The sequence below is a fragment of the Dermochelys coriacea genome, chromosome 12, assembly GCF_009764565.3.
Source record: "Dermochelys coriacea isolate rDerCor1 chromosome 12, rDerCor1.pri.v4, whole genome shotgun sequence".
Lineage (NCBI taxonomy): Eukaryota > Metazoa > Chordata > Testudines > Dermochelyidae > Dermochelys > Dermochelys coriacea.
The window spans coordinates 25,698,393-25,723,134 of NC_050079.1; the positions used below are offsets into that span (position 1 = coordinate 25,698,393).

The following is a 24,742-nucleotide window of genomic DNA, read 5'->3' on the forward strand; positions in this document are numbered from 1 at the left end:
AGAGGCAGGAGCTGAGGCAGATGGTATACAGCCAGTGGGGGGGTGCAGGGGGCAGCGGTGGTGGTAATAGTGGGGGGGTTGGGGGGACACACAGATGGATCGGGGGGCAGCTCCACGCCACACCCCCTGTGTCCCTACAAACACAGTCAAGACCCCCACCACAAGAGCACAGTTTGAAAGTTAGTCAGTCTTAGGGCCCCCTCCACGGTGGTCTGCAAAGACTCTAGGTGCTCCCGCACTCGTAGATGGTCCGCTTCTTCTCCTCCTCGGGACTTCAGCAGCTCCAGGCAGCAGATGCAGCAGCAGCAGCTCCAGGAACTCCAGGTGGTAGTCCAGGCAGGCAGAAAGGACCACTCTCAGGTGGTGGTGGTGTCCACAACAGCAGTGGCTGGGGTCCCTCACTCCTCCTCTCTGGGGAATGGACTAGCAGCCCCCGGCCGGGGCTGCAGTTGGAGCAGTAGCAGCACCCGAGAGTTGGGGGTCCAGAACCAGGTAGCAGAGAATGGGGGGGTGGGTGTCTGGCCCAGCCAGGGAAGTAGCTGGAGCAGCAGGGAGAGCTTAGGGCAGCTTCCCACCTCCCTCCAAACTAGAAGGCTATGGGAGAGTCATTTTTTTTATTGGGATCCGGGAAGTGGGCGGGCGAAGCCCGTCCACCGCTAAAGGATCCCCCCCAGCCTAAAAGGGGGATCCACAGGACCTAGATACCCAAAAAATTCCGGGGGACAACTAATAAAATAACAGGGATAGGAGTGTGGTCAAAGGATCAACCGAAGGGAACTGGATGGGGACACCGAGCAGAGAACCCCGGACAGCACCCACTGCTCCTCAAAGGCATCAAGGGAGTCAGAGGACGCCGCCCAGAGGAACTCTGCCCAGATACGTGAACGGACCGAGGATCGGAAATAGGCCCCACAGTCACAGGAGACTCCATCGGCCAACCTCCTCACTCTGGTTTTGTAGATGGCCATTTTAGCTAGGGCCAGGAGGAGGTTGACCAGGAGATCCCGGGACTTTGTGGGGCCATGGATAGGGAGTGCATAAATGAGAAGGTGAGGGGAGAAGTGCAACCAAAACTGTAATAAAATATTGGTGAGGAGTCGGAATAGGGGCTGCAGCCTGGCACACTCCAAGTAGACATGTGCCAGGGTATCCCTCATGCCGCAAAAGGGGCAGGTGTCTGGGATTGTGGTGAACCGCGCCAAGTACACGCCCGTACTCACGGCTCCGTGAAGGAGCCGCCAACTGACATCCCCGGCGGGCCTTGGGACTAAGGTGGAATATAGGCTGGCCCACCGGGGCTCCTCACCCTCCAAAGGTGGCAGGAGGTCCCACCATTTTGTATTGGGGCGGGACACGAGGGGGCAGGCGTGAAGGGTGTGGAGCACGAGCGTGTAGAGATGTTTTCTTGGCGCGGTTTGAAAGCAGAATGGCTGCATCTCGTGCAGTCGGCTTCCAGTGAAGGGGTCGGTTGGGTCCACGGGGCAAGGGTCCAATTATAAGGTCCGGCGGGCCTGGGGTAACGGGTGGGCGGGGTGTGCCCTCGTGCAGGACCCGGTCGAGATCAACCCGAGCAGCGGGCAGCAAAGCAGCCTTCACCTCCTGAAGTATGCGCCGGGGAGTACAAGGTCTGGAAAGCCCCATGCGCTGAGCGAGCATCAGGAGATCCAGCCAGTCTCCCCGGTCATAGTCCAGAAGGTCTCCGACTCTTGTGACCTCTGCCAGGATCAACCTCTGGCGCACCGAGCGGGACTCCGCCACCTGCACAGGGAGCTGGGGGTTGTGTAGCAGGGGCTCCGCGAGGAGATCTGCCCCCTCGGTGGCCGCCACGGACCTGGTCGTTGTAAAGAGTTTCCAGGTCCGGAGGAGATCCTGGTAGAAGACCGGCAGCCCAGAGAGGTCTCACGGAAGACCACTCGGATGGAGATAAAGGAGCTGCCGGTCGTATCAGAGCCCTCGGAAGCGGCGCAGGAAGGCGTGCGCCAGTATGCTCCACTCCGGACTACCTGCACCATAAAGGAGCCTCTGCAGGGTCTGGAGGCGGAAGACATGGACCTGAGCGAGCAGACATTTTAGGCCCTGCCCTCCCTCCTCCAGAGGTAGATGAAGAACCCCTGCAGGGAGCCGATGGGCCTCCACCCGGACAAAGGTGAATGTGGAAGTGTCATCCAGGTGGTGGTCGCGCCAGACGTCCACCAGGGAGTGGTGTTCGACTATCTCCTGGAGGACGGCGACGGCGGCCGGACTCTACTCGGTCCCCGAGCGGTCCCGCTCCTCAAGGGTGATGTTAAAGTCCCCTCCCAGGACCAGGCACTCCTGAGGATCCAAGGTGCCAAGAAAGGCGGATGCCTGCTGATAGAATTGCAGCCACTCCGGGCTCGCTGCTGGGGCATAGATGTTGACGAGGTTGACTACGAGCCCCTCCATGCGGACCCGGAGGTGCAGCAGGCGACCCGGCACAGCCTCGGCGACCCCCAGCACCTTGGGCGGTAGGTCGGGGGAGAACAGGGTAGCCACTCCATCTGTACGAACTGTGAGGTGGCTAAAGTAGACCCTGTCCCGCCAATCCAGCCACCAGCTGTCTTCTGCGGTTGGATCCGTATGGGTCTCCTGCAGGAAAACCACAGAGTACCTCCCCTTCCGAAGGAAGGTAGAGCACCTGGGACCTGCGGAGACCCATCCTACAGCCATCAATGTTGTGATGGTAAAGGGTGCCATGAGGAGGGCTGGGGGGGATCATCGCCGGCAGGGATGCTCGTGGCTCCCGGCAGGCCGCGCAGCAGTCCGTGACCCACCCCGTAGGTGAGTAAGGAGTCACGGACGAGGCGGACCCGCTGGTAGGACGCGGCGCCCTGCCTCCCTGTCCTTTTACCCTCCCCCATGAGGGCCCTTGCGGCCCGGAGGATTTGATTAAAGTCCCTCCATCGCTGGAGGGCAAGCTGGACTTTGTTGCGGGAGCCACAGACGTCTTCTAGAAACTCCCGCAACTCCTCTTGCAGCGCATGGGGGGCTGGGGTTATGGTCTGGTTACTCCCCAACGGGGCCCTTGGTACAGCCCCGTGGCCCACCGAGATGGGCAGACAGGGTGTGGACCCCCGACGGGGCTCTTGATGGGTTGACCTGAATGCTGGGGCGATAGGGGGTGGCGGAGGGAGGATAGCAGCCCCTGGTGGGTCGGGACGGGTAAACACAAAGGCCACTCCCTGGGACTTATCTGTTGGAAAGGGGAAGGAGACAGTCCCAGGGGTGGCAATAACATCTCGGGAGGTGGACGGGATAAGGGCAGGGGCAGGGGTAGAGGTGAGAGTCTGGGCGGGGAGAGATGCCGGGCGCAAGCTCTCTGGTGGATTTGGCAGCCACGGCATCAGGAGGTGGACTTTCTTCTGTAGAGTCCTCTCCTGGAAAGGAGGTCGAATGCTCCTCACCAACGAGGGATGCCCCTGGTGGCTCAGGTTCCAGCCGCGTGGCACTGGCCATCGCCTCAACTGGCTCGGCGGCTCTCAACGGGGTGCCCTCTGCAGCCGGGTTGATGGAGGAGTCCAGGGGCTCCTCGGAGGTGGGAGCAGAAGCAATGGTTAGGGGGAGGGAACATGGGGAAAGGGGGGCTGGAGTGAAGTCGCCCAGATCGAGGCCCGCTAGCATAGGATCGTCCTCCCCCTGGGTGACCGGGGTCAGACCCCGGGCCTCGATCTCCTCATATATAGATGGGAAATTGTTTTCCGCTACCCCGGGATTCTCCCCGCCGGCACCTGACGCAACGGTTACTTCAGGGCACACTGGAGTTTCAGATGGTGCCTCGGGGGTCTTGGAGGAGAGGGACTCCCGTGGAGGGGAGATACCGCCTCCCAGTGCTGCCACGTCTTCCCCAGCCGGCTCTGGTGGATGGAGCACACCCATGGGTAGAGCGGAAGGCTCGGCATCGGTGCCCCCCTTCCTGGTCTTCCAGGGGGCCTCCGCGTCAGATGGGAGGAGCGGAGCTCGAGCCTTCCGCTTGCCCCGCTTTCCCTGGACTAGGGCCCAGCCCTCCATGGCATCATCCAGGGGCTGGCTAGCAGGGATTGTGTCATGGGGCGGAGGCGATGGCTCAGGGACTCGAGGGGGTAATGGTGGGGCAGCACAAGGGAGGGAAGATTCCCCTTGGGGCGGGCCCTCTCCCATGCTTGGCGGTGTCCCTGCCGCACCCTCCTCCCCAGGCCCCGCCAGATTGCAAACAGCGGGGGCGGGGTTCTCCCGCTCGTTTGGTCATAGTGGGGGAGGTGCCCCTTGGGCCTGAGCGGGAGCAATGGTGGACTGGGAAGGAGGAGGGGCGGTTTCGGGCGCCGGGCAGCCAGGGGCGTCGGCAATGACGGGGTCGGTGCCCTGCCGGGGCTCGGGGGTCCTGGATGCCCCTTCTTCCCGGGCCAGGGGGCAGTCCCTCCGGACGTGCCCCATCGCCCGGCAGAGGTAGCACCGGGCCTCCCCGGTGGAATAATGCACCTTGTAACGGGCCCCCTGGTAGGGGACTAGGAAGGACCCTTCCAGTGCCTCTCCGTCGCGCGCCGCCGGCGGCAGTTGAAGCTGCACTTGCCGGCAGAACAAGAGGACGTGACGGAGGGCGGGGTCTTTGCAGCCCAACGGGAGAGGGCTGATGACAGAGATGGGCTTCCCCAAGGTAGAAAGGGTGGGTAACAGGGCGGCATTGGGCAGAAAGGGAGGGACGGAGGTCAGGACCAGGCGGACGCCCAGGTCGTCTAGTGGCTCTAAGGGGACGAACACGCCCCCCACCGCCAGGCCCTTCTCCACCGCCTCCTGGGCAGCGGCCTCCGATGCTAAGAAGAAGACGACCTTGCCATACATTTTGGAGGCCGCCACAATGGCCGTGGGCCCCACCACCCTCGCCAACGCCCGCACATAGGTCTCCACGTGGGGTGAGGCGGGCACCAGGAGGCAACGGACGCCGTGCTTCCTGGTCATGGTGGGAAAGGGGCCCCGGCCGCTATAGATGGTAGCGGAGATGGTGGGCTGGAGAAATGATGTAGCGGCAGGCGTGGGGGCTGCCGCCACCTGGGCATATGCTCTGGGGGCCGGGGGAGGGACACCTGCAGAGCTGGTGGAGGGAAATGCGGGGACGGGCACCCCAGCTGGAGATGGGGCCGGGGCATTGGGGGCAGCCCTGCCATGGAGGGCCTGGTCTTTTTAGTGGGGCCCTTCCCCTTCTTCTTCCCCTGGCCCTTCCCGCCGGCTGGGAGGACTCCCCCCAAATCTGAGGGGGTGATAGACGTGGCAGCAGTGGAGGTCACCCCGGTGCCCGTCGCTGCTGGTTCCCCAGCGGGGGCGATGGCAGATGGTTTGGCAGCGGACGTAGAAGCTTGGGGGGGTGACAGAGGGGCAGGCGGGGGAGGGAGAGCTCGGGCTACTGGAGAGGTCTCACCCGTCTCATCCCCCGCCATCATGAGCAAGGAGGAAAGGGGGATACCAAAAGGAGGAGGGGAGAGGGGAAACAGGTCGACCACTCCTCCCCGCTAGGCTGCAGGCAGGGGAGGAGGGCGCCAAAAGGGGTGGGCTGGACGGGGGGCAATCAGGGGTTAGGGGTCAGTCACCGACAGAAAGTGGAAATTCCGGCTCCTCTTGGTGCACTTCGGGGGGGGGGATTCAACAACATTGAGGGTGCAGTGAAGAGGGTTGCAACTGAAATGGGGAGTTGCACAAGCGCATGGGAGGGGCATGGGCACACGGAGCGAGGGGCTAAGCGGTCTGGGGGTAGAACAGGGAAACCAAGGGGCTAGCTTCAGAGGCTGGGGCGGGGCAAACAAACAAAGGCTGCAGAAGGAAATGGGCGGGGCAGGCAAACAAACTGAAGCTAGTAGGGGGGGCTGGAGCAAAAGAGGAGGCAAAGTAAGTGGCAAATGGGGCAGGTAGTAAAGGGCAAAGCTGGGGGGTAGGCAGTCCGGGGGGGCACATGTGCCCATGTGCACTTGCACAAGTCTTTTTTAGCTGGCTGCTGCTTCTGGCCCAAAGGGTGGAAATAGGGCGTGGCAAGCCAAGCAAGCAGCTGAGTCCAGAGGCAGGAGCTGAGGCAGATGGTATACAGCCAGTGGGGGTGGTGGAGGGGGCAGCGGTGGTAGTAATAGTGGTGGGGGTTGGGGGGGACACACAGATGGATCGGGGGGCAGCTCCACGCCACACCCCTGGTGTCCCTACGAACACAGTCAAAACCCTCACCGCAAGAGCACAGTTTGGAAATTACTCAGTCTTAGGGCCCCCTCCACGGTGGTCTGCAAAGTCTCTAGGTGCTGCCCCACTGGCAGATGATCCTCTTCTTCTCCTCCTCGGGCTTCAGCAGCTCCAGGCAGCGGCCTCTGCAGCAGCAGCAGCTCCAGGAACTCCAGGTGGTCGTCCAGGCAGGCAGAATGGACCCCTCTCAGGTGGTGGTGGTGGTGTCCACAACAGCAGTGGCTGGGGTCCCTCACTCCTCCTCTCTGGGGAGTGGGCTAGCAGCCCCCTCCCCCCCCAGGGCTGCAGTTGGAGCAGTAGCAGCACCCAAGAGTGGGGGGTCCAGCAGCCAAGTAGCAGAGAATGGGGTGGGGGGTGTCTGGCCCAGCCAGGGGAGCAGCTGGAGCAGCAGGGAGAGCTTAGGGCCTCGTAGCAGCAGGAGTAGCAGCTTCCCACCTCCCTCCAAGCTAGAAGGCTATGGGAGAGCAGTCTTATTGGGATCCGGGAAGTGGGCGGGCGAAGCCCGTCCACTGCTAAAGGGTCCCCCCCAGCCTAAAAGGGGGATCCACAGGACCTAGATACCCAAAAAATTCCAGGGGACAACTAATAAAATAACAGGGACAGGAGTGCGGTCAAAGGGTCAAAAGAAGGGAACCGGACGGGGACACCGAGCAGAGAACCCCGGACAGAGCCCACTGCTCCTCAAAGGCGTCAAGGGAGTCAGAGGACGCTGCCCAGAGGAACTCTGCCCGGATACGTGAACGGACCGAGGATCGGAAATAGGCCCCACAGTCACAGGAGACTCCATCGGCCAACCTCCTCACTCTGGTTTTGTAGATGGCCATTTTAGCTAGGGCCAGGAGGAGGTTGACCAGGAGATCCCGGGACTTTGTGGGGCCACGGATAGGGAGTGCATAAATGAGAAGGTGAGGGGAGAAGTGCAACCAAAAACGTAATAAGATATTGGTGAGGAGCCGAAATAGGGGCTGCAGCCTGGCACACTCCAGGTAGACATGTGCCAGGGTATCCCTCACGCCGCAAAAGGGGCAGGTGTCTGGGATTGTGGTGAACCGCGCCAAGTACACGCCCGTGCTCACGGCTCCGTGAAGGAGCCGCCAACTGACATCCCCGGCGGGCTTTGGGATTAAGATGGAATATAGGCTGGCCCACCGGGGCTCTTCACCCTCCAAAGGTGGCAGGAGGTCCCGCCATTTTGTATCGGGGCGGGACATGAGGGTGCGGGCGTGAAGGGTGTGGAACACGAGCGTGTAGAGATGTTTTCTTGGCGCGGTTTGAAAACAGACCGGCTGCATCTCGTGCAGCCGGCTTCTAGTGAAGGGGTGAAGGGATCGGTTGGGTCCACGGGCGAGGGGTCCAATTAAAAGGTCCGGCGGGCCTGGGGTAGTGGGTGGGCGGGGCGTGCCCTCGTGCAGGACCCGGTCGAGATATACCCGAGCAGCGGGCGGCAAAGCGGCCTTCACCTCCTGAAGTATGCATCGGGGAGTACAAGGTCTGGAAAGCCCCATGCGCTGAGCGAAGGTTAGGGGATCCAGCCAGTCTCCCCGGTCATAGTCCAGGAGGTCTCCGACTCTTGTGACCTCTGCCAGGACCAACCTCTGGCGCACCGAGCGGGACTCCGCCACCTGCAAACGGAGCTGGGGGTTGTGTAGCAGGGGCTCCGCGAGGAGATCTGCCCCCTCGGTGGCCGCCACGGACCTGGTCGTTGTAAAGAGTTTCCAGGTCCGGAGGAGGTCCTGGTAGAAGACCGGCAGCCCGGAGAGGTCTCGCGGAAGACCTCTCGGATGGAGATAAAGGAGCTGTCGGTCGTATCGGAGCCCTCGGAAGCGGCGCAGGAAGGCGTGCGCCAGTATGCTCCACGCCGGACTACCTGCACCATAAAGGAGCCTCTGCAGGGTCTGGAGGCAGAAGACATGGACCTGAGTAAGCAGACATTTGAGGCCCTGCCCTCCCTCCTCCACAGGTAGATGGAGAACCCCTGCAGGGACCCAGTGCAGTCCTGACCAAAAGAACTCCAGAATCGATGTCCGCAGGTTGGTCAGGAAAGCCGGGGCTGGGACCAGGGTGTTGAGCCGGTACCAAAGCATGGACAGGACTAGTTGATTAAGCACTAACGCTCTCCCTCGAAGGGAGAGGCACCGGAGCAGTCCTGTCCATTTCCGGAGCCGCTCTATCACCCCGCCCTCTAAATTCTGCCAGTTCTCCGGCGGAGAGGGATGCGTGGCAGAAAGGTAAACGCCCAGATAGAGCAGCGGACCCGTGCTCCACCGGATGGCTTGAAGCGCGGGTGGGCGGGGGCTCGCCTGCCGCCAGTCCCCTACCACCAAGCCAGAGCTCTTGACCCAGTTGACCCGCGCAGAGGAGGTTGCTGAATAGATTGCCTGGCAAGCCTCCACTAGCACCAAGTCGCCCGGGTCCTGGACCATGAGGAGCACGTCATCAGCGTACGCCGACAGGACCAGCCGCAGCTCCGGCTCCCTCAGCACCAACCCTGTCAACCTCCTTCGGAGGAGACAGAGGAAGGGCTCGATCGCCAGAGCGTAGAGCTGGCCTGAGAGGGGGCACCCCTGCCGTACTCCTCGCCCGAAGTTGACCGGTTCGGTCAGGGTCCAGTTGAGTCTTACCAGACACTCTGCGGAAGCGTACAGCACCCGGAGAAAGTTCATAAACCTGGGTCCGAAGCCAAATGCCTGCAGAGTGCTCAGGAGATACCCGTGATCCATCCTGTCGAACGCCTTCTCCTGATCTAAAGACAGGAGGGCGAACGACAGACCATCCCTACACCCAAGTTCCAATAGGTCCCGGACCAGATATAGGTTGTCGAAGATACTGCGGCCCGGGACGGTGTAGGTCTGGTCTGGGTGGACCACGTCCGCCAGCACGGACCCTAGCCTCAGGGAGATGGCTTTTGCCACTATTTTGTAGTCCGTGCTGAGGAGCGAGACGGGACGCCAATTTCGTAAATCGCGGAGGTCCCCCTTCTTCGGCAATAAGGCGAGCAAGGCTCGCCTGCACGAAAGAGGGAGGACCCCGCTCTGCAAAGACTCGGCCCAGACGGTGACTAGGTCTGGGCCAAGGACGTCCCAGAACACGCGGTAGAACTCCACGGTCAGCCCGTCCATGCCCGGAGATTTATTGGTGGGCATGCGACGGAGGGCTTCCGAGAACTCGGCCAGAGTGAGAGGCAGCTCTAGCCGGTCTCGGTCGCCCACGCTGACCGTCGGGAGCTCCTCCCACAGCACTCTGCAAGCGTTAGGATCGGTCGGCTCCGGGGAGAAAAGGCTTGCGTAGAAGGCTCTCGCCCTCTCGCACATCTCCACCGGATCCGTGAGGGGGGTGCCATCCTCTGTCAGTAGGCAGATGATATGTTTCTTAGCCCCCCTCTTTTTTTCCAGGGCGTAGAAGAAGCGGGAGCCGCAATCCATCTCCCGAAGGAGACGGATGCGGGATCGAACAAAGGCACCCCGGGCCCGATGGTCCTCGAGGCTCCGGAGCTCCTCCCGCTTCTCCCGGCACGCTCCGCAGAGGGGTGGATCCTCGGGGCTGGCGGCCAGACGCCTCTCCAGCTCTAAGACCTCCCGTTCCAACTGCTCTATCGCTGCATCCCTCCGTCGGCTGGTGCCCCGGGTGTAGTCACGGCAGAAGAGCCGGGCGCGCACCTTCCCTACGTCCCACCACCGCCGTGCCGAGGGAAAGGCACGCCGCTGCCCTCGCCAGGCCAGCCAGAACTCCCGGAAGGATGCCACGAAGCCCGCATCCTCCAGCAAGCTGTTGTTAAAATGCCAATAGGCCGGCCCCGGCCTCTCCGCGCAGAGGGAGGCTGTCACGGTGGCTATGTGATGGTCAGAAAATGGGGCCGGCCGGATGCTGGAGGAGTGGGCTCGTGTGAGATGAAAGCGCGATAAATAAATGCGGTCCAACCGGGAGTGGCGCGACCGATGGGCCTCCACCCGGACAAAGGTGAACGTGGAAGTGTCATCCGGGTGGTGGTCGCGCCAGACGTCCACCAGGGAGTGGTGTTCGACTATCTCCTGGAGGACGGCCACGGCGGCCGGGCTCTGCTCGGTTCCCGAGCGGTCCCGTTCCTCAAGGGTGATGTTAAAGTCCCCTCCCAGGACCAGGCACTCCTGAGGATCCAAGGTGCCGAGGAAGGCGGATGCCTGCTGATAGAATTGCAGCCGCTCCGGGCTCGCTGCTGGGGCATAGATGTTGACGAGGTTGACTACGAGCCCCTCCATTTGGACCCGGAGGTGCAGCAGGCGACCCGGCACAGCCTCGGCGACCCCCAGCACCTCGGGCCGTAGGTCGGGGGAGAACAGGGTCGCCACTCCACCCGTATGAACTGTGAGGTGGCTAAAGTAGACCCTGTCTCCCCAATCCAGCCGCCAGCTGTCTTCGGCGGTCGGATCCGTATGGGTCTCCTGCAGGAAAACCACAGAGTACCTCCCCTCTCGAAGGAAGGAGAGCACCTGGGACCTGCGGAGACCCATCTTACAGCCACGGGTGTTCAATGTTGCGATGGTAAAGGGTGCCATGAGGAGGGCTGGGGGGCATCCTCACCGGCAGGAATGCTCGTGGCTCCCAGCGGGCCGCGTAGCAGTCCGTGACCCACCCCGTAGGTGAGTAAGGAGTCACGGAAGTGGCGGACCCGCTGGTAGGCCGCGGCGCCCTGCCTCCCGGTCCTTTTCTCCTCCCCCATGAGGGCCCTTGCGGCCCGGAGGAATTGATTAAAGTCCCCCCATCGCTGGAGGGCAAGCTGGACTTTGTTGCGGGAGCCACGGACGTCTTCTAGGAACTCCCGCAACTCCTCTCGCAGCGCATGGGGGGCTGGGGTTATGGTCTGGTTGCTTCCCGATGGGGCCCTTGGTACAGCTCCCTGGCCCAGCGGGACGGGCAGACAGGGTGCGGACCCCCGACGGGGCTCTTGATGGGTTGACCTGAATGCTGGGGCGATAGGGGGCGGCGGAGGGAGGATAGCAGCCCCTGGTGGGTCGGGACGGGCAAACACAAAGGCCATTCCCTGGGAGTCATCTGTTGGAAAGGGGAAGGAGACTGTCCCAGGGGTGGCAATAATATCTCGGGAGGTGGGCGGGAGAAGGGCAAGGGCAGGGGTAGAGGTGAGATTCTGGGTCAGGAGAGGGCTCTCACCGATGCCGGGCGCAAGCTGTCTGGTGGATTTGGCAGCCACGGCATCAGGAGGTGGACTTTCTTCTGTAGGGTCCTCTCCCGGAAAGGAGGTCGAATGCTCCTCACCAGCGAGGGATGCCCCTGGTGGCTCAGGTTCCAGCCTCGTGGCACTGGCCGTCGCCTCAACTGGCTCGGTGGCTCTCAGCAGGGTGCCTTCTGCAGCCGGGTTGATGGAGGAGTCCAGGGGCTCCTCGGAGGTGGGAGCAGAAGCAACGGTTAGGGGGAGGGAGTATGGGGAAAGGGGGGCTGGAAAGAAGTCGCCCAGATCGAGGCCCGCTGGCATAGGATCGTCCTCCCCCTGGGTGACCGGGGTCAGACCCAGGGCCTCGATCTCCTCATATATAGAGGGGAAATTATTTTCCGCTACCCCAGGATTCTCCCCGCCGGCACCTGACGCGATGGTTACTTTGGGGCACACTGGGGTTTCAGATGGTGCCTCGGGGGTCTTGGAGGGGAGGGACTCCCGTGGAGGGGAGATACCGCCTTCCAGTGCTGCCACGTCTTCCCCAGCCGGCTCTGGTGGATGGAGCACACCCATGGGTAGAGCGGAAGGCTCGGCATCGGTGCCCCCCTTCCTGGTCTTCTAGGGGGCCTCCGCGTCAGATGGGAGGAGCGGAGCTCGAGCCTTCCGCTTGCCTCGCTTCCCCTGGACTAGGGCCCAGCCCTCCATGGCATCATCCGGGGGCTGGCTAGCAGGGGTTGTGTCAGGGGGCAGAGGCGATGGCTCAGGGACTCGAGGGGGTAACGGTGGGGCAGCACAAGGGAGGGAAGATTCCCCTTGGGGCGGGTCCTCTCCCATGCAGGGCCGTGTCCCTGCCGCACCCTTCTCCACAGGCTTCGCCAGATTGCAAACAGTGGGGGAGGGGTTCTCCCGCTCGTTTGGGCATAGTGGGGGAGGTACCCCTTGGGCCCGAGCGGGAGCAATGGTGGACTGGGAAGGAGGAGGGGCGGTTTCGGGCGCCGGGCAGCCAGGGGCGTTGGCGATGACGGGGCCGGTGCCCTGCCGGGGCTCGGGGATCCTGGATGGCCCTTCTTCCCGGTCCAGGGGGCAGTCCCTCCGGACGTGCCCCATCGCCCGGCAGAGGTAGCACCGGGCCTCCCCGGTGGAATAATGCACCTTGTAACGGGCCCCTTGGTAGGGGACTAGGAAGGACCCCTCGAGTGCCTCTCCGTCGCGCGCCGCCGGCGGCAGTTGAAGCTGCACTTGCCGGCAGAACAAGAGGACGTGACGGAGGGCGGGGTCTTTGCAGCCCAACGGGAGAGGGCTGATGACAGAGATGGGCTTCCCCAAGGTAGAAAGGGTGGGTAACAGGGCGGCATTGGGCAGAAAGGGAGGGACGGAGGTCAGGACCAGGCGGACGCCCAGGTCGTCTAGTGGCTCTAAGGGGACGAACACGCCCCCCACCGCCAGGCCCTTCTCCACCGCCTCCTGGGCAGCGGCCTCCGATGCTAAGAAGAAGACGACCTTGCCATACATTTTGGAGGCCGCCACAATGGCCGTGGGCCCCACCACCCTCGCCAACGCCCGCACATAGGGCTCCACGTGGGGCGAGGCGGGCACCAGGAGGCAACGGACGCCGTGCTTCCTGGTCATGGTGGGAAAGGGGCCCCGGCCGCTATAGATGGTAGTGGAGGCGGTGGGCTGGAGAAATGACGTAGCGGCAGGCGTGGGGGCTGCCGCCACCTGGGCATATGCTCTGGGGGCCGGGGGAGGGACACCTGCAGAGCTGGTGGAGGGAAATGCGGGGACGGGCGCCCCAGCTGGAGATGGGGCCGGGGCATTGGGGGCAGCCCTGCCATGGAGGGCCTGGTCTTTTTAGTGGGGCCCTTCCCCTTCTTCTTCCCCTGGCCCTTCCCGCCGGCTGGGAGGACTCCCCCCAAATCTGAGGGGGTGATAGACGTGGCAGCAGTGGAGGTCACCCCGGTGCCCGTCGCTGCTGGTGCCCCAGCGGGGGCGATGGCAGATGGTTTGGCAGCGGACGTAGAAGCTTGGGGGGGTGACAGAGGGGCAGGCGGGGGAGGGAGAGCTCGGGCTACTGGAGAGGTCTCACCCGTCTCATCCCCCACCATCATGAGCAAGGAGGAAAGGGGGATACCAAAAGGAGGAGGGGAGAGGGGAAACAGGTCGACCACTCCTCCCCGCTAGGCTGCAGGCAGGGGAGGAGGGCGCCAAAAGGGGTGGGCTGGACGGGGGGCAATCAGGGGTTAGGGGTCAGTCACCGACAGAAAGTGGAAATTCCGGCTCCTCTTGGTGCACTTCGGGGGGGGGATTCAACAACATTGAGGGTGCAGTGAAGAGGGTTGCAACTGAAATGGGGAGTTGCACAAGCGCATGGGAGGGGCATGGGCACACGGAGCGAGGGGCTAAGCGGTCTGGGGGTAGAACAGGGAAACCAAGGGGCTAGCTTCAGAGGCTGGGGCGGGGCAAACAAACAAAGGCTGCAGAAGGAAATGGGCGGGGCAGGCAAACAAACTGAAGCTAGTAGGGGGGGCTGGAGCAAAAGAGGAGGCAAAGTAAGTGGCAAATGGGGCAGGTAGTAAAGGGCAAAGCTGGGGGGTAGGCAGTCCGGGGGGGGCACATGTGCCCATGTGCACTTGCACAAGTCTTTTTTAGCTGGCTGCTGCTTCTGGCCCAAAGGGTGGAAATAGGGCGTGGCAAGCCAAGCAAGCAGCTGAGTCCAGAGGCAGGAGCTGAGGCAGATGGTATACAGCCAGTGGGGGTGGTGGAGGGGGCAGCGGTGGTAGTAATAGTGGTGGGGGTTGGGGGGGACACACAGATGGATCGGGGGGCAGCTCCACGCCACACCCCTGGTGTCCCTACGAACACAGTCAAAACCCCCACCGCAAGAGCACAGTTTGGAAATTACTCAGTCTTAGGGCCCCCTCCACGGTGGTCTGCAAAGTCTCTAGGTGCTGCCCCACTGGCAGATGATCCTCTTCTTCTCCTCCTCGGGCTTCAGCAGCTCCAGGCAGCGGCCTCTGCAGCAGCAGCAGCTCCAGGAACTCCAGGTGGTCGTCCAGGCAGGCAGAATGGACCCCTCTCAGGTGGTGGTGGTGGTGTCCACAACAGCAGTGGCTGGGGTGCCTCACTCCTCCTCTCTGGGGAGTGGGCTAGCAGCCCCCTCCCCCCCCAGGGCTGCAGTTGGAGCAGTAGCAGCACCCAAGAGTGGGGGGTCCAGCAGCCAAGTAGCAGAGAATGGGGTGGGGGGTGTCTGGCCCAGCCAGGGGAGCAGCTGGAGCAGCAGGGAGAGCTTAGGGCCTCGTAGCAGCAGGAGTAGCAGCTTCCCACCTCCCTCCAAGCTAGAAGGCTATGGGAGAGCAGTGCGGGAGAGAGAGAGAGATTCACTCCAGGCTACACCAATCCCTGGTACCACGATAAGTGAAATGCAGCTGCTCCAGGTCAATTAAGACACCTGGGGCCAATTAAGAACTTTCCAGAAGGCAGGGAGAAGGCTAGGTTGATTGGGACACCTGAAGCCAATCAGGGGCTGGCTGAAACTAGTTAAAAGCCTTCCAGTAAGTCAGGTGGGGGTGCATGTCAGGAGCTGTGGGAAGAAGTTGCGCAGTTGGAGAGGCTGAGTAGTACACACTATATCAGGCACAAGGAAGGAGGCCCTGAGGTAAGGATGAAGTGGAGCTTGAGGACGTGAGGGCTGCTGTGGGGGAAGTAGCCCGGGGAATTGTACATGTCATGTTTCTAAAAGGTCAGCTACCATAGCTGATGCTATTAGGGTCCCTGGGCTGGAGCCCGGAGTAGAGGGTGGGCCTGGGCTCCCCTCCCCCACCTTTGCCCCCTGTTTAATCACTGAGACTAGGAGACAACAGAGACTGTGCAAGGAAGGATAACTTCTCCTCACCTCCCTTGCTGGCTTATGATGAAAATGGCTCAGTAGATTGTGGCCGTTGCCCCTAGAGAAAGAAGGGTTATGTGGAGGGTCACAGTGAGCCTCTGAGGCTAGCAAAATCCACCAGGAAACGCGGGACCCACGGAGGCAAGGACAGAGCTTTGTCACACCTTCCACAAGTCAAGAAGTTGAAATGCTTCAACAAGGCTATACTCCTCCATTACAGTTTGCACTCAGAAGTCAAAGAGACATTTGCTCACTTATGCCTAAAACTGACTTCTATTTTTATGGATTTTGTGTGTGTATAAAAAAGTTCACAATAACTTGGTTCATGCATTGAAAGTTACAGCAACTTTTCATTGTTAACACAGAAGGAATTTTGTTTTAAGTCACTTATAGATTTAAAAAAAATTCGTACAGTTTAGCTGCTAATGATGCAAACACTGTTGCACATGCTTAACTTTAAACATATGACTAGTCCCAATAAAGTCAGTGGGACTATTCATGTGAGTCAAGTTAAATATTTGCAGAATCAGGATGTTAATTTTTCAAATATCTGGGTTTTTTTACTTATAGCAGTTTTGTAAAATTCAAATAAGGTACCCTACCAGTCTCACCATTGTTTTTAAAACAGCATTTAGAATTTAGTTCATTATAAATTTAAATCTAAAATTGCAATAGCACAAGTTTTTCAAATCAGTTTGACAAAGCCTCAACCTGTTTTAAGTCAATGATTTAAAGAAAATCAAGTGATTTACCTTGATTTAATATACCTTGATTTAAATTTCACCACCCTGTTTCATCAGTAGCTCAATTTTCCCATATAAAAATGGTTTAAAAATTTGACATCAATTAGGTCATTTTAGCAACTTAGGCATTTGTAATGAATGCTTCCTTCACTATATTACTTATATACAGCAGTAAAGAAGAAAAGAAAAAAAAGTGCCAAACCAGTTTCTCTGCTCTTCCTATAAGCAGTAATAGTAATTCCATACTGCATTTCACAAGACCCCACCAACAATGTGGTCTAAAATTAACTGTTTGAGGTGTTAACGTCTAGCAGTGGTAATAGTTTAAACTTGTGTAGCACCTTCTATTCAAGAATCTCAAGCAAATACTCATCAATTTCAGCTGAGTTTCCCAGTTAGAATTTGAGTGTGGAGGATTTCTATGAAATGGTCTATATGTTCTCCAGTCACATTCCATAGGATTATCACATCTGTAAATGTGTGTCCCGTTAAGACCAGCGTGCCTTAGACAGGTAGGAACCCCTACACTGTTTGAGAGGTTTAGTGCAAGAGCTGTGCAAATGGCCCTTGCTAATAAAACAGTATTAAGCCTGCACCAGTCTGTGTGACTAGATTTACCATCAGGGCAGTTTTTCGTTATTGTAAAAGCATATTCATTGGGCCGAAGTTCTCCTCTAGGATAAACACCTTTATCCAGTGAATAAATTCAGTTTATTTAGGCCAAAAAGGTTACATAAAAAAAAAGTAAAAGATGCATAATTTGGAGCACAAGAGTTCTTACGTTGGTGGAAAAGAAGTTGCATCTCTCACACTGATCCATGGTTCAGCTGGTTGTGGTGGGGAAAATCTCAGGGCTCCCACAGGTGGTTTTGCAAAAGGAATTCCAAGAAACACATTTGTAAGTCTGTCAGTTCCCTTGACGTTTCCCTTTCAGTGGCCCATATTTGGTAACCACTTCTGGTTGTTTGGTTTGTTGTCCTGTATAACATAAGATAAATAAATAACCGGACAAGTTAATGGCCTGATTCAGAGTCCTGCTGACTTAATAGGCTTTGGATCAGGCCCCACTAGCACCAAACACTAGTATCCATAGAATTTGGTTTTTTTCCCCCTTCTCTTCAAAGCTTTCCTTTGTTTTCAGTGGCCACAGTAAATGTAGCTATTACAAACACTGATTTCTTCCATTGCAGTGTACATTCCCCCAGTTTCAGATATTTTCCCATCATTAGCTTTTTCAGCAGCTAGGAAAAAAGAGCCTCGAAAGCCACCATTTTGCAGTCAGGCCCAGAGGAGGGCCCCAATGAAAACTGCAGAGCCAAACAACCACCAAACTTTTGAATGTTTGAAATCTGGATCCAGTGAGAATTTTGTGACTTAAGTCTTGAGTCCATTCCTATCTACAGTACATGACTTAAAATCAGGGTCTAAAGTTAGCTAGAGTACAATTTTTATCCTATCAATCATTATACTCGGTCCTGCTGCTGAGCAGGCTAGCACACATCACAAAGTTCAATATTTTGTGTAATCTGATAAATTTCCCCTTTGTCTTTGAAAGCTCTAATATTTAGAACTAACATTTAAAGAAGTACAGCGAAAATATTTCATGGCTCTTGTCAGTGCTAGCCACACTCTTCCCAGACTATGAGCAAAAGAGAGGCTCCTTATTTTCCTTGAAAAGAACCTGCTCTGAAATATAGGAATGGTAGGATTTTTTTTTTGGCACTCCCTCCATTCTAGTGCCTTCAGCTCAACTAAGCAGTGAGGTGCTGTAAAAGCACAGCAAAAACAACCATGGAGTATGGATACAAAGATGACTAGATTTAAAAAGAAAAAAAAAATCTAAAGCTGTGTTCAGAACACAGCCAGCCTAAGCACTGGAGATTAGAAATGAGCCTGCAAACACAAGAAGATAAATTCAGATCTGATGTAAGCAAGTGAAACTCTATTGTAATTTAGTGGATGAACTTTTTAACTGGAGTTACAGCAGGAAGGAATTTGACCCAAGACCTCTGCTGTAGAAACAACAATTAGATAAAAGTTGAAGTAATTTCAACTGCTGATCCAGAGTTAACCATATAATGAGCAGCCTTCATGTGCGCTCTGGATAGATTTTGATAGTCAACTTAACATTTCTACTTTCAGACAATGCAGATTTCCTTTCAAATATTTTATGTACTAATATTAAAATTAGCCTTCAGAAAGACTGTGCTGTCAAATGACCAGGAAATGTACAGACTAAGGTCACACATTGTCTTTGTAAAAGTGAAATAGATCAATTCCTGAGAATAATCCTTTGTCTCCAGTACAAACTAGGTCCTGTAAACTGTCTGCCAACTTCATTTGGGGTAAAATTAAAATAAAATAGGATTTTGATTAAAAAAACTACACAGAACCAGACAGAAACTGATTGTGGAATCCCTGAATCCCACTCAGTGTTTGCCTTTAAAGTAAGACATTTTATTCTTTACCCTCAACTAGAATTGCGATCACCCATGCTGCACAAATCAGGGTCCAAAGCAAGGAACTCCCACCAGGAAAAGACATTTTCTTCTGTGCACTTGAACACAGTGTTGTCTTCCTTGTTTTAACTGCTGAAAAAGTAAACCCAAAAGTCACACTACAAGGGCCCAAATATGAGCTCACAATTACATTCTCTTTCAAACACATGGTAGAAATACATTGAAATCTGTTTTTAAAACTCAGTTTTGACCTAAGCCCTGACTGAAAATGAGCCAGTAGTTTTTTGGGGAAGTCAATATGGTACAGAAAATCACCTGGGAGCAGGGTCATCCCTAGCAATTCTGGGGCCCTATGTGGCCCCTCCACAGGGGAGTGGGGCCCCAAGCCTCCATGGGGGGGCACGGCTGGCTTCGGGGGCAGGTGGGAACTGCCCTCCAGCACTCACCAGCGGCGCAGCTGGGTCCAGGTCACTACACTTCCCGCCGCCAGTGAGTGCAAGCCCAGCCCTGTGGCAGTCTCCAGGGGAGTGGGGGCGGGGCAGGGGTGGGAAGAGGCAGGGCTGGAGCAGAGCAGCACGAAGCTGCACAGGGCACCAGGAGATGTGGTGCCCCAAATTTCCTGGTGCCCTACGCAGCGTACTTTGCATATGGGTAGGGACAGCCCTGCCTGGGAGTAATGATCACACTCCCTGCCTCTCCCCCATTTGGAGCCACACTTGTGTCACAATCATTCTGAGTTCCTCTTTGCTTTCTGAAATGCAGGGTAGGAGGTCAGACGAAGCAGTTGTACAAACTATTTGAAATCAATTCAGCAAGGAAAAGCTGATAGGACTCGCTACAAAATTAGGTTGGTGCACTGAGAGTATTTCAATAAACCTGCACTTCTTCCTGCAGAGGGGATATTGTTCAATATAATAGTCACAATACGGAACTGTGAGAGAATTGCACATGTGACTGCTCACACCTCAGACTCAGAGTGGGGGAGAAGTCAGGCAACCTGAACCCCCTGAGGTCCAAATGCCTGTTGTGTACCCTCACTTCCCCCGCAGTTGGCAGCACTTGAGGGAGCTCTCTAAGGCAATTGCACCAGGCAGAGATCAACTCCTCCTCTTCCCTTCCCTTTGCAAGGGATGAGAATCTGTCTGGAAAGAGAATCAGTCTCTCAGACAGCCCCAGGACATTCAGTTTGAAGGGTTTGGTCTCCCAGAGTCTATTGCCCCTTTGCAAGGTTTACCTTATACCCTTCTTCCTGCGATGTATTGCCTCACTATAAGTCAGGAACTCCCACCAGGCTTTGGGAGCGGTGGGTTTTGTGGCTGTCTCCTCACACTGGTATGGAAGAGGCTAACGAGCTCTTCTGGGCCTGTTCCACGCTAAGGAGACTTACCTGCTAGCTTGTTCAGCTTGGTGGAGAAGGAGCTTAAAAGGGGGAATTTACTACAGGAAGCAGCAGTGAACAGGAAGAAGGTGCTCCATCCAGAGACTGCTGGCCATCAAGCCATTAATTTAGACTTGGCTGAGGGCAATAGCTGAAGAACATTGTCACCAGTCTGAAGAGTTCATAGTCATACTTCCCCCCCACACACACTGTAATTTTGTTCCTGGGTGTGTTGGGCCTTCCTCAAATTCTCCCTGGTGAACACCCTTATATTTCTGAGTTGCTCACTTAACTGTATGATATATTGGATCGTGTTTAAGGCCCCCCACAACTTTTTCTTCCCATCCTTCTCGTCGCAGATCTAAGATGCCCTGCAGTTGGCAACCATAGAGCAATTAGAACGGGGAGAATCCTGTAGAGGCTTGTAGGAGGCTCCTTTATGGCAAACGGGAATGGTAGTGTAACCCGGAAAATGGATTTTGGGGCACCCCTAGAATAACCTGCCTATCACCCCTTTAACCTGTCCTTCCCAAGATATGGGTTTCCATGGCAGTTAAGGAAACACTAGAAGATGTAGCTATAACCTTCCGATAAAATGATTGACACAGGCAGTATTTTCTCCTAAATAAAGTATCTTTTCTGAATGTAACTAATAATCCCTACCACAGTATAATCTACAAATAAAAATCAGATACAAATCCCTTATTGCAAGTTAAAGAGCAATTAAACCACAATAACATAATTTTATGATACTGAGTGGATGTGTTCTGTAACGGCCAGTCCATTAGATCTCTGACAGCAGTTCTTAAACATACTCTAAATTTTACATAGGTAACTTGTGATTAACAACAGAATTTTATGCATCTTTATTAACATTCATACACACACATTAATACTATACCTTACACTATGCTATACTATACTATACTTATATTTATACTGTAATTAAAACTGACGGGCTTACTGTATCCGCTGACTTTAGCCGCTACCGCCTCTGTTGCTGGTTTTCCAGATTGTTCTGTTCTGCTTCTTCAGGTCAGTTCTCTGCTTGATCTCACCATCTGTTCTGCTCTGACAGCCGCTCTCCTAACTCCTCACTTCTTCTCTCTCAGCTATGAGATCTTTACTGCACATGCTTATCACTACTTGTATGCCACAGAGTTATGCCGCACCTGTTTGGCTTTGTGGCAATTCTATGGAGGCTTTTTTTTTTAGCTGAACTTTCAACTTTCTGGTCTACTGTCAGCAATGAAGTATCATATGACCTGCAGCTTTTAATGGTAGACTGACTTTTGCCTATTCAAAATGGAAGCTAGGGACATAAAATGGAGGCCAGGGAATCTCTCCAGTATCAGAGAAAGTAGCTGGTCCCACTGCCTGGGTTTGTCACTTCAGCATCCCCTTCAGGGTCTTATTAAACCATCTTACTAGACCATCAGTCTGCAGGTGGTACACTGAGGTCTTCAGAGACTTGACCTTCAGAAGGAATCATAATTCCTGTATCAGTTGGGAAGTGAAGTTAGTCCTGTGGTCTGTTAATATTTCGCAGGGAAACCTTCTGAGTGAGAAGAGCTTCAAGAGCTTGGCGCTATAGCTGTTGCTTTTGGGGAGTGGAGAGGCACAGCCTCTGGATACAATAACTAATATGTACTGATGCCCTGCTACAGTTTCTTCTAGGGGTCTGACCATGTCTACCGCGATCCTTTCAAAAGAGGTGTCAATCAAGGCAGAAGGACCAAGGGTGCCTTGCAAATCCATTTGCTTCTAGCTAGTTGACACTCTGGGCAGGAGGAACATTATTCTCTCAGTTCATGATGTATGCCTGGCCAATAGACTTGAACTAATATCTGGGCCAATATCTTTTCTCTTCCCAGGTGGCCCATGCAGGGGATAGCACGTATCACCTGCAACCACGGTACCACCAGCTGGTCTCTCACCAATCCAGTTTGCTGATTCTTCTCTATTTGGTATAAGTGCTCCTTCCAAGTGCAAAGTGTGGATACCATTCACCTTCCTGAGATGGTTTAATGGGGACTAGTTGCTCATATGCATGGCTTAATATAGGGTTGCTCCTCTGTTCTAGCAAGAAATTCCCATTCCGTAAGAGGACTTCCAGCTCCTGGTGGCCTGCTTCTTTCTTTCGGTGAGGGTCTGTGGCTTGTTGCTCAGGATGTCCCTTCCCTGGGGTCATTGGCTTCCCCAAGGTTTGCCAAGTTCTGGCAAGCTGGTGTCGCCACTTGGCCCCGTTCTCACTTGCGGCCCAGGCCTGGGTATTAATAACCTGCCATAAAAAGGATCAGTCTAGGCCTATAACCATGGGGTAGGCCAATTTTTCTGTTAAGGCTGCAGTTATTACTGCAGTATGGGCTCCCACCATCAGCTGTAGCTGCTGGCTGGGATAGGTCTTGACATTGCCATGAATACACTGAAACTGGATTGTGTTTTTGGGAGTGGTGTTACTTCCCACCATGGAGGCCTGGACCACTGTCTGGCTGCAGCTTTCCTTGGACCATCGCTGGTGCCATCAACTTGGGGAGAGCGGTGTTTCCGTGCCCGGGTTTCCACCATCCAGCCTGGGGCATACTCACACTCCATCAGTGGGCACTCCCTCGATATGTGCCATTTGCCCTCAAGCATAGCATGTTAATGGGCTGGGGTTGCCAGCCTCTTTCCCAGACTGAGGGCAGCTCGCCTGCGGGATGTTGGCTAGACCTTCATCTATGAGCCACGCTTCAGTTGTCTGGGGTGCCTAGCAGGCCTACTGGTGGTGTTCCACTCGCACTCAGCCTCCTTGTGCCCCTTGGGCTGACCCGGGCGTAAGGGGTGGCCTGCCCATTTGGAAGCAGGGCCGACCTTAGGCATGGGCGAATGGGGCAAAAGCCCAGGGCACCGTTACAAATGGGGCGCCTCTGGAGCAGGGGTGCCCATCCCTCTACTGCTCAGCTGGTGTCTGCAGCTCCTGTCCACTGCCTTAGAGCCACCCCTGACACTTGCTCTTGGGATCTTCCTGTTTGCTGTGTAGAGGAGGGATGCTAATGTCAGGGTGTCCCCTGCGCCCCCCCCCAGCCATCTCCGCATAGTGGGTGGTGGGGTGGGGGGACAGAGCTGCTGGCGGCTGCTGTGTCTGAAGGAGCTTTCCTTCAGACTGCTGCGTGCTGCTCTCTTAAAGGAGCAGCACGCGTTCTCTCACACACTCCCCCAGCTCTCACACTGTCTCTTTCACACTCATCACCGCCCAACACAAGGGTGGCCAACCTGAGCCTGAGAAGGAGCCAGAATTTACCAATGTACATTGCCAAAGAGCCACAGTAATACGTCAGCAGCCCCCCCATCAGTTCCTCGCCCCCTCCCCCCGCCTCCCACCCACCAGCAACCCTGCCAATCAGCACCTCCCCCCCTCCTCCTTCCCTGCACTTCCCGCTCAGCTGTGGGGAAAGAGCAAGGGCACGGCAGGCTCAGGGGAGGGGGCGGGAAGGGGTGGAGTGGGGACAGGGCCAGGGGTTGAGCAGTGAGCACCCCCTGGCACACTGGAAAGTTGGTGCCTGTAGCTCCAGCCCTGGAGTCGGTGCCAATCCAAGGAGCCGCATATTAAGTTCTGAAGTGCCGCATGTGGCTCCAGAGACACAGGTTGGCCACCTTGGCCCAACACATGCTGATATTGTTGTTATCACTTGTTGGTATTTCCTACAGTGCACATATATTCTCTGTAATTTTATTCTTTCAAAGTGCTGTTATTTTAGGTTTTTTTTACTGGGCTATGCATTTCATAATTGTATTTCTCTCTTAGGCTTGAGTTCTTTGAGTAGTAAGTTCTAAAATGCCTAACCTGTCCTGGCTGGAGTAATTATCGTTATTACTTTTATTAACATATTGTGCTTTGGCATTCATTATTTAAAGTGGTAGAATCAAATAATAGTATCCTCCTAGAATGTAACTTTAGCTTGTACTCACTTTAGCAATGCCAGTTTAAATAACATTAGCTAAACACATAATTATAGACACTGTGCAGATGAAGGTCGCTGATTTTCAAATTGTATTTTTAGTTATATCTGTAAAATAACTTAAAATTTGAATGAAAACAAAATGTAGTTCCAACTACGATACCAATAGCAATGATGAAGTCAAATGTTAGTTAGTCACATACAGTAAGTCCTCACTTAACGTCCCAGCACAATGTTGTTACGCCACTGATCAATTAGAGAACATGCTCATTTAAAGTTGCACAATGCTCCCTTATAATCTTGTTTAGCAGCTGCCTGCTTTGTCCACCACATGCAGGAAGAGCAGCCTGTTGGAGCGAGCTGGGGGGGCTTGGAACCAGGGTGGGCTGGCAGCTCTTCTATCAGTTCCCCTAAGTTCCTTGTGCAGCAGCTGCTCAGCAGGCTATCAAGGGCTGGACAGTTCAGGTGTCCCTCCCGCCACTGTCCTGTGCTGCTCCTGCCCTCTGCCATGGAGCTGCTCCCGGGAGCCTCCTGCTTGCTGTGCAGGGAGTGAGGGGGAAGAGAGGTACTGATGTCAGGGTGTCTCCCTCCCCCCACTCCTGTACCCCATATCCAAAGAGCAGTGGATGGGGGGAGAACACACGACAGGACTCAGGACGGAGGGAGCTTGCTGGCAGCAGCTGCTGTCTCAACTTGCTGATATACTTAAAGGCAATGTACTTAGAGTGGGATCAGTGTACTTAAATGGGCAATGCACCCCCCACACACACACAGTTCCTCTCTCACACACACTCCAGTGGGATAGTATGGGTTCATCATTATGTTCAGTTTCCGCAGGGAACGTTTGCAGCCATTGCCATGCGTCTATTGGGTCTCTTCCCTCGATTTGTGCTGCCTTGTAGAGTGTGAGGATACATTAACAACATGTTAACCCTTCTGGGCTCAGCGGAGTTTCTAGTTCATCATTTAGCAGCAA

The 24,742-nt window shown here is 55.8% G+C and overlaps 1 protein-coding gene and 1 long non-coding RNA gene across 2 annotated transcripts in view; one reads left to right on the forward strand and one right to left on the reverse strand.

Moving 5' to 3' along the window:
* LOC119841135 (fatty acyl-CoA hydrolase precursor, medium chain-like) overlaps positions 1-18,910 on the reverse strand; it is a 33,809-nt gene extending 14,899 nt beyond the window's left edge. Inside the window, 4 exon segments of the mRNA XM_043495309.1 lie at positions 16,770-16,910; positions 16,912-16,966; positions 18,457-18,579; positions 18,763-18,910. Of these exon segments, the coding sequence (XP_043351244.1) occupies positions 16,770-16,910; positions 16,912-16,966; positions 18,457-18,579; positions 18,763-18,778 (335 nt within the window). The 5' untranslated portion in view covers positions 18,779-18,910.
* Positions 173-23,919, forward strand: LOC122456356. Its single transcript, XR_006275230.1, has 3 exons — positions 173-183; positions 16,388-16,394; positions 23,620-23,919. It is a non-coding gene; the product is annotated as an uncharacterized LOC122456356 (long non-coding RNA).
* The last annotated feature ends 823 nt before the right edge of the window (positions 23,920-24,742 follow it).